Source organism: Tigriopus californicus, chromosome 11, assembly GCF_007210705.1.
Source record: "Tigriopus californicus strain San Diego chromosome 11, Tcal_SD_v2.1, whole genome shotgun sequence".
NCBI classification, from domain to species: domain Eukaryota; kingdom Metazoa; phylum Arthropoda; class Copepoda; order Harpacticoida; family Harpacticidae; genus Tigriopus; species Tigriopus californicus.
Genome location: NC_081450.1, coordinates 1476193 through 1490941, shown reverse-complemented (window position 1 = coordinate 1490941; position 14749 = coordinate 1476193). Strand labels below are relative to the sequence as shown.

Sequence of the window (14749 nt, the reverse complement as noted above, 5' to 3'; positions counted from 1 at the left end):
TATGAGTGAAGTTGAGTTGAACATTTGTTTTTGTATTTTCAGTAACCCATTTGTCGGATCAACACTACACTATTTGCATGCGCCAAAGGCATCAAGATGTGCCATTTGTTACACACCCAGGATCCAATCCATTGCTCCAATGATAGCTGCTCAAGTAAGACACCTCTTAAAACGAAAATATGCAAAGATAATAAATGCAAAGAGTGGACTAAGGGAGCTGAGTAAACACTGAAGTTGTATTGAGGTCAAGTAGATGCAAAAAGGAGCTCTTTCACTATTGTCCAAATTTACACCAACCAAATATTAACCAAAAAAACCCAAATTTTTTGCCCAAGAAAGAATCGCAACGCTCTAAGTCCATTTCCAAAATTCGGTTAGTTAGTGTCATGTCCGTTTCAATTTGTCTCTTCCGTCTGTGGGTGTGGTATGAACTAAATTTTCCATCTGAAGTGCTTGGAGCGATAGGGAGGTTTGAGGAAACAGAAAACAAGACTGTGGTGGCTTCCCTAAAGTTGATTTTTCTACTTCTTCTTCTTCTTTCTTTCAGAGTTCTTTTGGCGTGAGCGGTATGTTCAAAGCGGGTATGTTGAGGATTGACCTCCTGTTGCCTAAGAGAAACCTAAAAAATAGAGAGAAGGGGTCAAGAAACTGAAGAACTGGAGAAGACAATGAACAACAGGAATATTTGATATCCTCTTTCTGATAATGCGCGCTTTTGGATAGATTTTTGATCGCAGATTTTACATGGAATATTATAAAATAATGGTTTTGGTTTTCAGTAAAGATCCGCTGCTGGTGCGTTAATGAGCGCAGCTGGAGTCGATTGCAGCGAAGATTACGTTCTGGTAAGCACAAATCATCCATGTTTTACGATCTCAAATGAAGTCAATTGGTATGTAAGTTTGGAGTGCAGAGGTTGGAGGGTTGCGCCCGGCCAATGGAGGTTGGGTATTGCATCTTCATTTTTTTCCAATCTGCTTATGAGAGAATATAAGTCTCCTCAACAATCTAGATGACGCTACATGAACTTGAAGATTGCCTCTCAGGTTTTACAATGAACCAACTCATTGTTAACTCCTCAGTCTATCATATATTGCTCTTACCTTTATCCCAATTATTTATGCAGACCACAGCTACCTAACACAAAAAATATCCTCCAATTTTAGATGTTTTATGCCAATTTTTGGACTTGATATATATTGCCCAGTGTATTTGTTTTTTTTGGTTTTGGGTGCTTGGGTCGGAAAGAAGAGCCTCGCCCGGCCAGGGAAGCAAGTCATCATATCGTCCCTTATACATATTTCCGATAGTCAGTGCCGTGTCCGTATCAGTTCTGGTTCTCGGTCTATTGGGTGTGTGAGCGTCTAAAGAATCCCTTGAAAAAAGTCGTGGAGGAGAATCGAGCCTGGGACCTCTCTCACTTTAGGTCACTGCACTAACCACTGCACCACGGCTCTGCCCATGGGGACGTGTAGGCAAGCTCTGGCAGGTTCGTTTGTTTTGCTGGTACCAGTGTGAGTGATGCAAGTTTGGGCCTGACCCTTCTCATTGCTATATGAGAAAGTTCAGCTTCGTTAAAACCAATTTGAAACGCCAATTTTGCATCACTGTCATTGGCAGGCAAGTTTGTTTGCTGGTACCAGCGCTTGCCCAAATATCCGAATAAATCCAAAATAGTTGAAGCATTGCAAATGCAAGATCCAAAGCCAAGAACACCTTCAACACATTCAGTGTCGCTCTGCATTTTGCTGCTGATCTTTCTCTCTTCAGAATACCAAATAACAATATATCCATTTTTATGCCCGATGACTAAAATGTTTTGGCATTGGCAATTTCTGGGAAGATTAACCATAAAACCTTTGCAATTCCTCACACGGGTTCAGAGAGAAAAGCGAAAATATTGTCGTCGCTTATAACCAGACCTTGTTCTTTTGAATGGCCAAAGGTTCAATCTACAGCCTTTTTTTTCTTTTACGTAGATTGGTTTCAAATTAAATCGACCTGTTACTTATGATAAAGGTTTCGAATCATGCTACAAAATAGATTCATTCTTTTAAAGGGTCGAGTTTTTTGTCTTTATGTTAATAGGCCAAAGGACCAACAGTTCTTTCATAAATTTATTGTGGTGCTATGCAATTTCATCCACAGCTTTGTACTGCCACTTGAAGCTTTCCACTTTTGAGGAAAGTGTGATGTATCAAGAACTTGAGTGCACTCATACAGCGTCATTAAAACGTCATGAGCCCTGGACTCCTTAGTAGACATCAGCCTTGAGAACAAACGGAAGTTGAAATTCCCAGTTTGTGAAACCTCGTCCGGAACTTCGGTGTTGCTTGATTCACAAAGGTATCGCATTTCGTTATTTGTAACAATATTGTGGACTTTAAAAAAACATTCAATTGCTCCTGTGTTAGATTATATTTCACACTTGTAAAAGAATCCCTACCAAAAACACAATCAACGTTATTTCCCTTCGAACACTTGTCAAAAAAGAACAATCGATTCAATAGAAAGGGATCCTATTAGGTCCTCTCCTTTTCATCATCTTCATTGTTCCACTTCAAGAACTCAGTAGTAATATCGTATCTCTTCTTATCCTCATCACACAAAGTTGGTTGGTGGAAGGCCTTTGTTTGATACCATTAGTAACTCCACTTGTACGAGCCGATTGTCCGGGCCAGCCACATCTTGAAACTGGCTCGCCCATTTGGGCTCTAATGAGTTCAGCAGGTTTGCAGAAGTCGATCAGGTCCAAAGATGTTTTGCTAGGAACATTGAGGTATGAGAGAGCTCTCCTATTGGGAGAGATTAAAGAAATTGGTACTATACAGTGTTCAAAGAAGGTATTGGGCTGGGTCTCAACCTTAGTTTTAGGATCAATGGCAGTGACCGTAAAGGCTTAATGTGCATTTGGCGAGCACCGTCAAGCAGGGTGGGCAATTTTGAGAATTAGCGTGACTTTTGGACACCAAAGTGGACAAAAGTGTCCAAAAGTGACAAAAGTGGACAAAAGTGTCCAAAAGTGGACAAAAGGGACAAAAAGTGTGACAAAAAGTGGACAAAAGTGGACAAAAGTGGACAAAAGTGAACAAAAGTGGGCAGAATGTGTCCAAAATTAAGTACAATTGTGCAAAAGGGGATTGACAAGCAAACACTTTTAAAACCCTAAATCATGTTATTTCTTTACCAAATCTAGATGTGAACCAGCAAATAGAATCAGTAATGCAATAAAATCTAAGCTTTCTTCAAACACATAAATATGAAGTAACAACTAGCCTTTTCACTAACGTTTTTTATTTCCAAAGATATACACTTAATGAAATTCGTTATCTTGATACAATAAAGCTTTATAAAGTCAATACAAATATCTTAATAGATTTTGAAATGTTAATAAGTCAAAGCCACACTATAATCAGGGCATTTGTGGCTGGGTAATTTTAACAACGATTTAAAAAAAAAAATTTAAAAAAAGCTTAGGAGCTGAATATCAAATATCCAATAATCTTCTCATATTTGTAATATACATAACATATTTATAAGGAGTGCATGAATTACACTTTTTATAATACATCTAAAAACTAAGATATATCTTTCTTTAACAAAACATTGGGAATCTCATTTCCTGACATCAAGCGCATCTTTAAAAGTTAAAAATATGCCTAACAATGTCTCAATTAACTTACTTATGGAAGAAAAACCATAATATAGGAAAATATGTCTTAGATTTTAGCAAATCGTAAGAAATTCAATTTTTTAATATTAGTACTTTTTAAGAAGAAATCCCAAATGACTGATGATTTTAAGTAAAACATTTTTGCAAAAAGTTAATAATGTTGAATAAATGAAGCCAGATAACCAGAATATAATGTTTAGCTATTTCAGTTTTTGAATCCTTTGCAACAGCTGCATCTACTAGAGGGAGACTTTGTTCCCCGCTTGCTTTCCAATCTAACGTAAGAAAAAAAGAGTTAAGAACCTGTCTTTCAAATACCTTTTTTGGGGTATGTTAGAGGTATATGGCAAAGGTTTTAAAGACTTATCTTGGTCCTGGAACCATCAATGAGTAATTTTTGCAGTAGAGGATAAGTTTCATACAGAATATCCTTTATATTTGTTGTTTTAAAGGTTCGTATTTTTGGACACTTTTGGACACTTTGTCCACTTTTGTCCACCCTTATTTTTGGACACTTTGGACACTTTTGGACAGGGGTGAAAAAAGTGTCCAAAAATGAAATGCCCACCCTGCCGTCAAGCCCTCGAAAATTCAGGTTTTTTAAACAAATTATTTCCCGTCCTTCTTATATATTCCAACTTTCAAGTCTCAATATATTTGCAGGGAATGTGTAGGCGTTGAGTCAGACGCGGACAAGTTACTGAATATGAGCAATCTTTGTTTATCCAGTAAAAGATGGGTATCAATGAAATAAATTTTTCTTCAGCCGTGGACCAACAAAATTGTTTTTGAAAAATGTGAAGATTTGATACTAAAATTTTGAAGCTGTGTTAAGGATGTAAATGAATAAATACTTTACAATAATGTCACAAAATGAGTGGACGACTTATGTATAGATGTATTAGATGAAGTTAAGGGTTAACTTGTCAACGTGTAGTGATGAGTGCAATTTGAGGCAAATATTTGTCAAAAAAGTAGAATAATGTGATTCTAATGCCTTGCTTTGTTGTTCGCTCCAATTCCGACTGTAAAATCCCTCAAAAAGATCAAGTATTTCACGGACAATTTTCATATATTTTTTGTTAAATCGTACATGGAATCCAAACAACTCCAAGCTAATTTTGGTCTCAACCTACATGCCTAGAGACATCACTTCAATTATTGCCTAACCTTTCTGACTTAGATCCCTGGGGCTGAAAACAACCCGGCCATGGGTGCCATTCCAACCGCCGCGGGGGCGTTGTGCGGTCGGGCCTTTTCTGTGTTGGTGGACGTCGCTGCCATTATCTATGACCCGGCTGCTCATTTGTCCGTTTGCTGTAAGTGTCTCCATGGAATTAAGCACAAATTTCTCAAAAGAGGTTACAATCATAGCAATACTGATACAATCTTGGGTGGACTGATGAGCCATTATCTGGCGCTGATATTTTGATATAATAATATACAGTAATTTATATGAAACGTTGTGATCTTGCCAAGGATTCTTAACTCATACTGTACAGGACGATCAAGCCAAATTTAGCAACATCTTTTGTCTTCATATTATCTTTTGAATGACTAGTCGCATAATCAGCCTTTTGTTATAAGTAGTTTTTTACACCAAAACTGGATTTAATAAAAAAAGAAAATTAAGACGTTGCTTAGAAGGAAAAGATGATGAAAACGGGAAAAGGTATCAACGACATCAAGGGAGTGGCAGGCACAATTTGAAGGCAATGAGGCCTTTTTGCTCTGACTGCATGCGTTGTTTAATTTAAAAAGCAGGGAGGAGCCTGTCCGAACATATACCCTCTGTCTACTTTTGATTTGACAACCTCGACATGCTTTTCAACTTCACCCGCTAATTAACTAAACTTCACCTATCGCAAGTATACATGAGAATGATAAACGCCAACCCCAATGCATTACGAATCCAGATGTTTATCTCCTTCGTTTCGTTTTCCAGCTCGACTGTTGCCATTCCAAGTTGGAGTGCATTTCGATTCGGATGAAGTATCTACCGGTGTAGACTCAGCCACGAATGAAGAAGGCAAAGCAGATGGTGGAATACTGGGCTTCAGTTTAAATTATCAACAGATTATGTGCTAAATCAACAAGCAACCTCATTCATTTGGCTTAATCAGAATTTCTTGAAAGATGAATTTATTCCAAATATAATTGAAATTTGTTTATGTCACAGCGGTCGGAAGCAGATTTCGTAACTACACTCAATATACATAGAGCAAAGCAAGTCTAATTCGGATTTACCAGGCTTAACTGATTCAGCAGACCAGAGCAAATAAATCTTGTTCTAAGTCTTAATCAAAAGTGTCCAAACTAGAGCCGAAGAAGGTCCGAAGAAGAAAATGATCAGATCTCTTTAAAGCAGGAGTCATTCCTGCTACAGAAGTACTGATTATTAGGACTAACAGAGCCACCGCCTTCAATATCCGGAGGGCCACTTTAGATGGCAAGAGATCTCAAAGTAGTATAATGGGCATAACAAAAAAAAACGCTGCCAGAGGTTTTGCATGATATCCAGGGACGCATTTCAAGAGACCTTGGACGTTGCTGAAACCCCAAAGAAATCCGTTGCTAGTAGGAACATTAGATGAGGTTCATGGCTACAAGAGGGCGAAACATCCTCAACATCCTGGGCATCATGGGCATCATGACCAGTGATGGCAAGAAAATGCCTCCTGACTTCTTAAAGCCCAAGAAAAAGTGGGCACTAAGGAGTAATGAAGGACCTTGAGGCCCACATTTTTACCCTCGCTGAAGGCCCATTCTCCTGAGGGAGACTACTGTCTTACCTAGTGTAGTGGCCTGTGCCACGCCTCAAAGAAGATGCAGGGATTCTCTCAGGCCAACATGGCAGACTTTTGGCCATCAGATTTGTGGTCAAATCAACTCTGGATTTGAATCCTTTTGATTGTTCTGTGCAGAGCATTGTGGATTTGGAAGCCAAAAAACAAGCATCCAAACTTGGACTCGCTCAAGGCCTCAATTGTCATAGGGCAAAGGGACCCAATAACAGAATAGTACATTCAAAAGAGGTGCACCTTCGTCCAATCATGTACTGTTATTGCTGGCTGGAGGTGGTCACATCAAACGAAATGTGTAGTTACTAATTCCGCCTGTTGGATTCTTCTGTATTTTTTCAAATACCTTCCTTTCTTTAGAAAAATACGATCAAATGTGAACTTACTACCTACTCTTCCCCAAAATATGACCAACTATTTTTTACATCTTTCGAATGTACTCGCAACATTCTATTTCTAATAAGAAATGGTTACATCATTGAGCGGAAAAAATGCTAATGAAGCACGCAAAAATGTTTCAAAAAATGATCACCTATCAATCAATTCGAAAAGAGTCCTCTTAACAAATGTAACGCTTCTTATCATCGTGTTTTTTTTTTGAAAACGACGAACCGCAGGCACTGGGCCAATAACGTCAGCTAAATTCACCATATGAACGATATTTCGCATTTCACTATATAACGCCCTGTACGTTATAACGCGTTGACGAAAGCGGAGACAGAAAAAGCGAGACTCTATGTGCATTAATTGCATAGGGCCTGGGTCCGTGAGTATTCATGCAGAAAAGTGACTCTCAATCTGGACAGGCGCTTCATGCAAGCTTCAGACCTCATATGCGAATGAGATGTTTGACATGGCCTTTGAACGGTCTGTGTGTTTCAGGTTGTTTTTCTTATGTGGTTTGATACAAAAGACAATTACGCCATTTTCGGTTAGTGCGACCATCTCTGCTTTCATTGTAGAAACATACTCCAAGTTTCCTCTCTATTTGTACCATTAGTACTTAAGAGGGGATTTTTGACTCGTCAGGCCGGTTCTGCTCATTCGATACTCCTCAACGCCCTCGTTTGCCAGTCTGCATCTTCTACTATTGTATGATACAAGAGTCAGCCAGACAGTCGACCTTTGTCTGTCAGTGATGACAAGTACTGATATTCATGCCAATTGTTAGTGGCTCAAAGCAATTTAAGCATTGATTATGATTGATCACAACGTTGTTGTTGGTTGAGATCATTGTGACGAGTAATGACCGTCGAGAGCAATGACCAGTCAAAGAAGTGCGATGTTTTCAATCACACATTTTGGTGATGTTGATTTTTATTATACTTAAATGAATATTGTATGGTGGGAAGTGAAGTTGAATGAGTTTTTAAAAAGCTAGATCCAAGCCTATTGGCGGCTCTCTGAGCTAGGTTGATCACGTACCCAACTTTTTCCATTGACATTCTTGTTTCCTGTGGTTTGCAACAACTGGTGTCCAAAGAAAACTGATTTACCTGCCTTTGCATGAGGTCAGACAGCAATGTTGGATCCCATTTTTCCTGCTCACTGCAGAAGGTATGTTTTTCTTTGTCCTTCCCTTCAATCATACACTTCCCGTTGACCCTCTCATTTTGTAGTTCGTGGGAACACTGAGCCCACACGCCCGTCGATTCAAAGGCCGACGAAACACTCCCGCCCCAACAAGAACAGAACGCACCTTGTCACGGAAAGTCTGACCCCCTCATTGTTTGTAAAACATCAGCAATGATAGAAAGTGACTTTTTCTATCAAGAATAAGGTTCCAATTGGAACAATAATTAAGAAATACAACCTTGTTTCCAAAAGAAAATGCATTTATATGTCTTATGCAGCAAAGGCAAATGTCTAATGCTTATAAAAGTGAAAGAATAAGTTGGCTTAGCCATTCCTTGATTTAACATGCCACTTTTTAAGAATCCGGCCCTTTTTGTGCGGACTTCCTTACCGCTACCGGGATTGGAATCCCAGCAGTTCAAGACGAATTTAATTTGTATGTTGCTTGATACCTCCAAATATATTGATTCCATGCTAGCCAAAAACGTTTCAGTTTGTGCTTTCTGTTCCGTTTATTTTTCCTAACTTAAAAAATAGGGTCGGCCGAAACTTGCAGATAAATATGGTCTCAATTGACAACAAATTTGCATAAGAAATTAGAAAATTACAAAAAATTGCAATAAAACTTTCCAAAACATAGTTAACATGTTTGAGGGGGGAGGCTATTTTTGCCTTCCAGGTCAAGCATACATAGACAAAAAGGAATATTACATTATAATACCTTCAAGAACCGGTAATTGAACCTGCTATCCCTATAGCCCTAAGAAGCAAATTCTTGCCATGTCCACTCTGGCTCCTGATTAGAAGGCCTTGAAAAAAAAAAGAGTTGCCATTTTGGCGGAACCTTTTGGTTAGTTAGACAATAATGAGAAAATGTTGGAAATATGCGATAAAGAATACAAAAATAGCGAGTGCGAAAAAGTTTGAGAAAAAATGAAAAAAAATATCTTTTTGGGGCCCCAAATCCCAAAATATGTGAAAAATCTTTTTCTATGGAAAATCTTTTTTGGTCTTACTCTACTAATGAACAACCTTAGAGAAAAAATCAAATCTATCAACTTAATGTCCTCATCAACTTCTTAGAGATCTGATTTCCTTTCCAGATCTTTATTTCCTTTACTGTGCATCTGTGAATCAATTTGAAGTTCACCTATGGGTGCAAGTTTAAGTGTTGTCCAACAATAAATGCCTCTGTAATTAATTGTATCATCTAGCTGTCAAACGTACATCGACCATTCAAACTTACGTGACATGTTGCTTAAGTACGGAAACTGCTCTTATTCGCCTTGGGGTGCCTTGTCGGATCATATACAGCGCATACAGCATTGGAAAGGAGGGGTTTTGCGCTAAGTTCTGCTCTCTCTCTCTGCTCTTTCTGTATGTTCGTACGTATTCAGCTGATCGCCATGCTGGTGCGTGCCACAGAGCATGTTGTAGTCATAGCATGTGGTGTGTAGTATGTAGTACATGACTTTGTGTACGCCAGCTCAGTGAGTGCTGTAACTTTGTGGGCACCGTGCAGTTAATAGACGATCCTTACTCGAGAACCTGCCCTCTCATTGCACTGTGGTACTGACGGAGAAAAAAAAACCCAGAGAAAATACAGTTCGGTAAGAGAAGTGAACGAGTGTTCACGCCACTCTGCAGTGTCTTCGAACGTCTTCCCTAAAACATTGCCTTTCACGTTTGTCACTGAGCGAGATTTCGAGAACATTCGACCAACCAATGCCAAGGTGCTACGCAAATTAATATTGGACAGGTAAGTTCGGTAAAATAGTGCCCTTGTCTTGCTTCGTTTTGCAAAATGCCCGGGTTTCTCATTTACTAAATGATCAAATAATCCAGGGTTTCCCAAACGCGCGTTTGTACTCTAAAGATGACTGATGAAGACGACTGAAGCGGAACCACTGACAATGGACGAGAATGATAAAACATTTGCCTTGGGGAGCCACTGGTTTTTCAACATGACGGTTGAAACAAGTGTTTCAACCTGAATGGTTGAATAATGAACTAACGCCTAGAGCTGGAAGCGCCAAATAAATATTTACCAGAATTTCTACTGCTCCATTCTCCCTCTCAAGTTTCCCTTGTTTGATCACAACTCATTCGGGCTTTACTTTTGGTATACTTGAGGGGTTAGACGAACCCTGAGGTGGTTCGTTATCTTTTCAATATGACTCGTACTTTTTGGTCTTGGGACAAGGTCTATAACCAACAAGTAATAAGGTCAAGCTGAACCCCCGTACAAACATACACTTTTTCCTTGTTGACATTTCTTGGCCGAGCTGACTGAAGCTCTATAGTACATTCCGTAATCACACTCATGTGAAACCCTGCCTAGAGAGCTGATATACGTTTGAAGTGTTTGGCGATCTCGTCTGGCTGTATGGGCAGGACTCAATTCCCAACAGATAAGCCACAAAAACTATGCTCCGGCCGAGGAGCGCACAAAACATACTTCAAGGCTTCGAGCATACTTGGGCACATATGGGGGGCAAAGTACATTTTGGACAAGGGAAGACAAAGTACTTGAGTAATGGACAGGGAGCAGAGGAGTAGAATGGGTAGGTTAAAGTCCGATGAAAAGCCCATACGCTCAGACTGAACTTGTTGACGTTGTTCGAATCGAGGTTAGCACATTGTACTATGTACAATATCTGTTTAATTTGTGAGTTGGCAGGTTTGATAGCAGTAAGTGTAAGATTGGAACACTTGTGTATCTTAATCAAGCACTTGGCTTCATTCACATTGCATTATTCATGCTCTTGCAGGGCAATCCAATACAGTTGGGGCAACTTGGAAAAAAATTAAACTTCGTATTGACATCTCATTTGTTTTTTACCCTTCAATTCTGTAACTTTAATTCTAGTTTGCCACGTTTCCCACCAACAGTGTTTGAGTTGAAAATTAATTAATATGAAAGACAGGGAGGAGGCATTCAATTTGATTTCGCCCATACCTATGCCAAAGCGTATGTTACTGAAGAGGAGGTCCTTAGAGCTGCCTGTACAGGACTCAAAACAACGCGATGAATGCTCTGGAGAGGAAGTAGTACTAATGCTGCTGCCTGGATAGCACATAGCAGCATGTGGTCGAGGACCATTGAGACAAGTCACATACCGAGTCAAATTCATTGTGCCAGCACACATTAGAGTAGAAGAGAAACCATTTCAATCGGAAGCGCCAAGTCTGCCGAATCCCCTAGGCCCAGTCAAAAACGTGGAAGCAGAGCCAAGCTTATGATTGGCTGCTGTTGATCGGGTCCCTCTCTGCTCCATTGATTTGGAATGGATAAGGGCTGATTGTTAGCTTCGAAATAAAGTACGAATTCGTTCGTTTACCATGGACTTTCCCGTTCACCTGTGTTCGTTAGTACCGTCATAATGTGAGGGATGGCTGCCAAAGGCTCAATGTGACTATTGACTCATTGCATTATATGCTTTGGAGTGAAGATTAACATTGTTATATCAGGAGAAGAACGTGCTGTACCCAAGAGGACTCTGTACGTACTAAGGTTACCCTATGCTAGATCGGATAGAGCATCACTCATGGCAGCTGATTTGTTTCTCTTTCAGGTTGATTGCTAACGGGCTTTCTGTTCAACATGTCTGAAGAAAATAGCAATAGCAACATGAGCCCGGAACCAGAAACATCCAATGACACGAATAACACCAGTGACACTAGCGACAAGTTCCAAGATGATCCCTCTGGTCGAAGATCCAAGATTTGTGCCATTTGTTTGACCAATTCAGATTCATTCCATCTGAACTATGGGGCCCCTACTTGTCTTAGTTGTCGGGCTTTTTTCCGTCGCATCGTTCAGAATGGAAGGGTGAGCAAGTTAACTTGCAAGCGGAACAATGAATGTGATGTCACCCAATCGAACCGAACAAAGTGCCGAAAATGCCGATTAGAGGCATGCCTCAAGGCTGGAATGAACATGCAGTCCGTGATGAACGAAATCCAGAAGCATGATCGCTTCCGAAACTACGATAAAATGTGGAAACGCTCGCGGGAACGTGAACAAAGAAAAAGTGACTCCACTTCCAGTGCCAGTCAATCCCCCACTACAAGCACATCATACCCTAGTCCGGGTCCTGTGTCAATCGCCCCCAAAGCCTCGCCGCATTATCCCCCTCGGCTGAGTTTTGGAGGCAATATCGGTCACGGGTTTCAATTAGCTCCTCATCATGGGCCAGTTCGAGGTCCGGTGAGGCCGCAGGGTGTACCACTGCATGTAAGCCCAGTAATGCACCATATGGCTCATCGATCACAACGCCCCCATATAGAGACGTATGTGCCTTCCCACGGTCCCCAACCTTCGCGTTTTGTACCGTATGTTAGTCCTGTGGTAGTCGGACAAGACGTGGTTCATCATGTTCACCCCCGGTCAGATATGGGGCTGACTCACGGCTTAATTGAAGTGCCAAGACCCGAAATTTTGTCCTTGAGAACTTCCAGCCCGCATTCGTCCACATCGGTGCCTTTTGGTTATCGTACGGTTGAGGCTCCCATGCCCTACTCGACCCCCAGCCAGAGTGAGGCCGAAGATCTTGTGATGACCGCGCCCAAGCAGGAACCCATTGAAGTTCAAGAGGTCGAGGAACAGCATCCAACCACAACTGAACACAGACAAGTGCTTTTGCTTTCTTTGCTGTGGTCCGAATGTCTTAGTAAGATGAAGATCAACCAGAGATTCTTAGACTCTTTGATCCAATTCCACAAGCGCACAGGATCCTACACGAAAGCCATGATCTTCGACCATCTGAACAACATCGGATCCTTGTTCCAAGACTACGCCAAGCAAATTCCCGAGTTCAAAACTCTGTCGGCCAATGACCAGCAAAAGCAGCTCGAACGCGCCATCCCAATGTTTATAAGCTTCATATTTGCCAAATACCTGGGTTCCAGTAACGGTTCGGAGCAGTTCCAATGGCTTTTCCTATTGAAATCTACTCCCATTGATATCGACCCGACCACCCTGTATGAGGTCAATCTCTCATTGAATCTGCTTCAGGATACTGTGAAGACGGCTCGATGTGAGAATCTGATCAAGACCATTGCCAGGATCCCAGTGGATCAAGGCAAGGTCTTCACGATTGCGTGTGCTTGCTTATTTGAGCCGCACCCTGAAGCCGAGTGTGACAGTGTCGAGCAAATCATCCAAAACCAAGAAAAGGTCCTTGGGTACTTTTCCCTTGACCGTGGAAGTCTCTGGGAGCTTATTGATGCAACACGTCGTCTTTCTTTGGTGTATGCCAACATGAGTTGGGAGAACACTCCCCGATTGAAAGCCATTAAATTGCCGTTTACGGATATGGAAAACTCGTGGATGGACGAAGCTTGTTACATGATCACGAAGAGCTTCCAGGAAGTGGCCTTAGGAGAAGAACACATGAAGCACGTAATTGCGAGCGAACTCTTCGAGGTTCCGTTTCCTCCTAATTTCTTCCAAGAATACTTGAAATTGTGGTCCAAGCGATTCTTGACCATCCTTCAAGGATTTGAGGAATTCAATGCCTTGAGCAATGCAAATCAATGCTTGTTATGGCAAGCCACTGCCAAGAAGGTCTTCACCATGACTCTCATTAAATTTGAGCATGAGCCAGATGCGATCTCTCAATTGAAATTTGCCCTGGGGATTGATGACATCCGTACCTTGGAGGAGATGATTCGCCCATGGGGTGCCATCCCGGAGGTCATGCCCAAAATGGGTATGAAGCGGTCAAACAGGGTGAACAAGTTCTTTGATAAAGAACAAGAGGACCTCATCGAGGAGATGAAGACCAACATTGCCATAGTCATTGATGACAAAAAGATATTTGGCAATCTCTTCATGTTCTTACTTTTGGCTGAAGCGAAAACCGTTGTCCCCACAGAGAGCATTGCATCCATGGGGGAACGCCATCTTACGGTGCTGTATCGGAAATTGGATAACGATGGTGACGCCAATGTGAGCGTTGACCAATTGAACAAATGCATCTCGGATCTCAATACTTACAATGCTCAAATTGAGCCTCTTTTTTGTAGATGACCGTTAGTGACCGAATGTTGTTAAGTTATTTATTTTGTTGATGAAATACATTTGAGTGTTGAAAATGCGTCGACTTTAGGGAAGTTCATTAACCTAAAGTTAGTGGAGGATATTATCCCGTTTTTTTCAGTAATAAGAGCCACTATTATAACAGAGATTTTCAGCCTCAAAACGTCGTTTCCATTGTAATGCGATTCTTCGGTTAGTCCCCCAAAACGACTCTCTTTGAATTATTTACTTACTTTTTGAAAAAAGGATAGGTTGCGATATTTATTTCATTTCATAAGTTATGAATCCTAAAAGAGGAACAATCTGGTCGTGTCGGAAGGTTCCCAATCGCTCAAGGCTACACCTTGGGGAAAATTCGATTTTAACCTTAATTTATCCTTATTAAATAATATTTAAATCGCAAGTTTTCCCAAATTTCCAGGTCGTGAATAAAGTCTCTGCAATTGTGACTCTTGATGGCCATTAGGGGCTTCAGGGCTCAATTGGCTAAGAAGTTTCATTTGTGGTAGGAAACAATTAGTTAAGGTTGAGGGATCCCTTAGTTACATACATGATGTCAAGTCGGGTGTCCCTCAGGGTTCCATTTTGGGTCCTCTCCTTTTCATTATCTGCATTGCTCCGCTTCAGAAGCTTGTTAGTAGTAATGTCAGTATCTAT

At 40.8% G+C, this 14749-nt stretch overlaps 2 protein-coding genes across 4 annotated transcripts; both read left to right on the top strand.

The window, feature by feature from the left end:
• Positions 1-791: 791 nt before the first annotated feature.
• Positions 792-5851, top strand: LOC131890274 (uncharacterized). Its single transcript, XM_059239585.1, has 3 exons — positions 792-845; positions 4857-4992; positions 5619-5851. Exons 1-3 carry the CDS (start codon positions 804-806, stop codon positions 5759-5761), a joined length of 321 nt encoding a protein of 106 aa, XP_059095568.1. The 5' UTR covers positions 792-803; the 3' UTR covers positions 5762-5851.
• A 3641-nt stretch (positions 5852-9492) lies between these two features.
• On the top strand, positions 9493-14150 carry LOC131890458 (uncharacterized). Of its 3 annotated transcripts, none has more exons than XM_059239797.1 (2): positions 9493-9808; positions 11625-14150. In XM_059239797.1, the coding sequence occupies exon 2, from the start codon at positions 11654-11656 to the stop codon at positions 14081-14083; it is 2430 nt and encodes an 809-aa protein (XP_059095780.1). In that variant the 5' UTR covers positions 9493-9808; positions 11625-11653; the 3' UTR covers positions 14084-14150. The 3 variants fall into 3 exon arrangements, with proteins under 3 accessions (XP_059095780.1, XP_059095782.1, XP_059095781.1); XM_059239799.1 differs by having other exon boundaries at positions 9518-9659; XM_059239798.1 differs by lacking the exon at positions 9493-9808 and adding an exon at positions 10768-11551.
• The last annotated feature ends 599 nt before the right edge of the window (positions 14151-14749 follow it).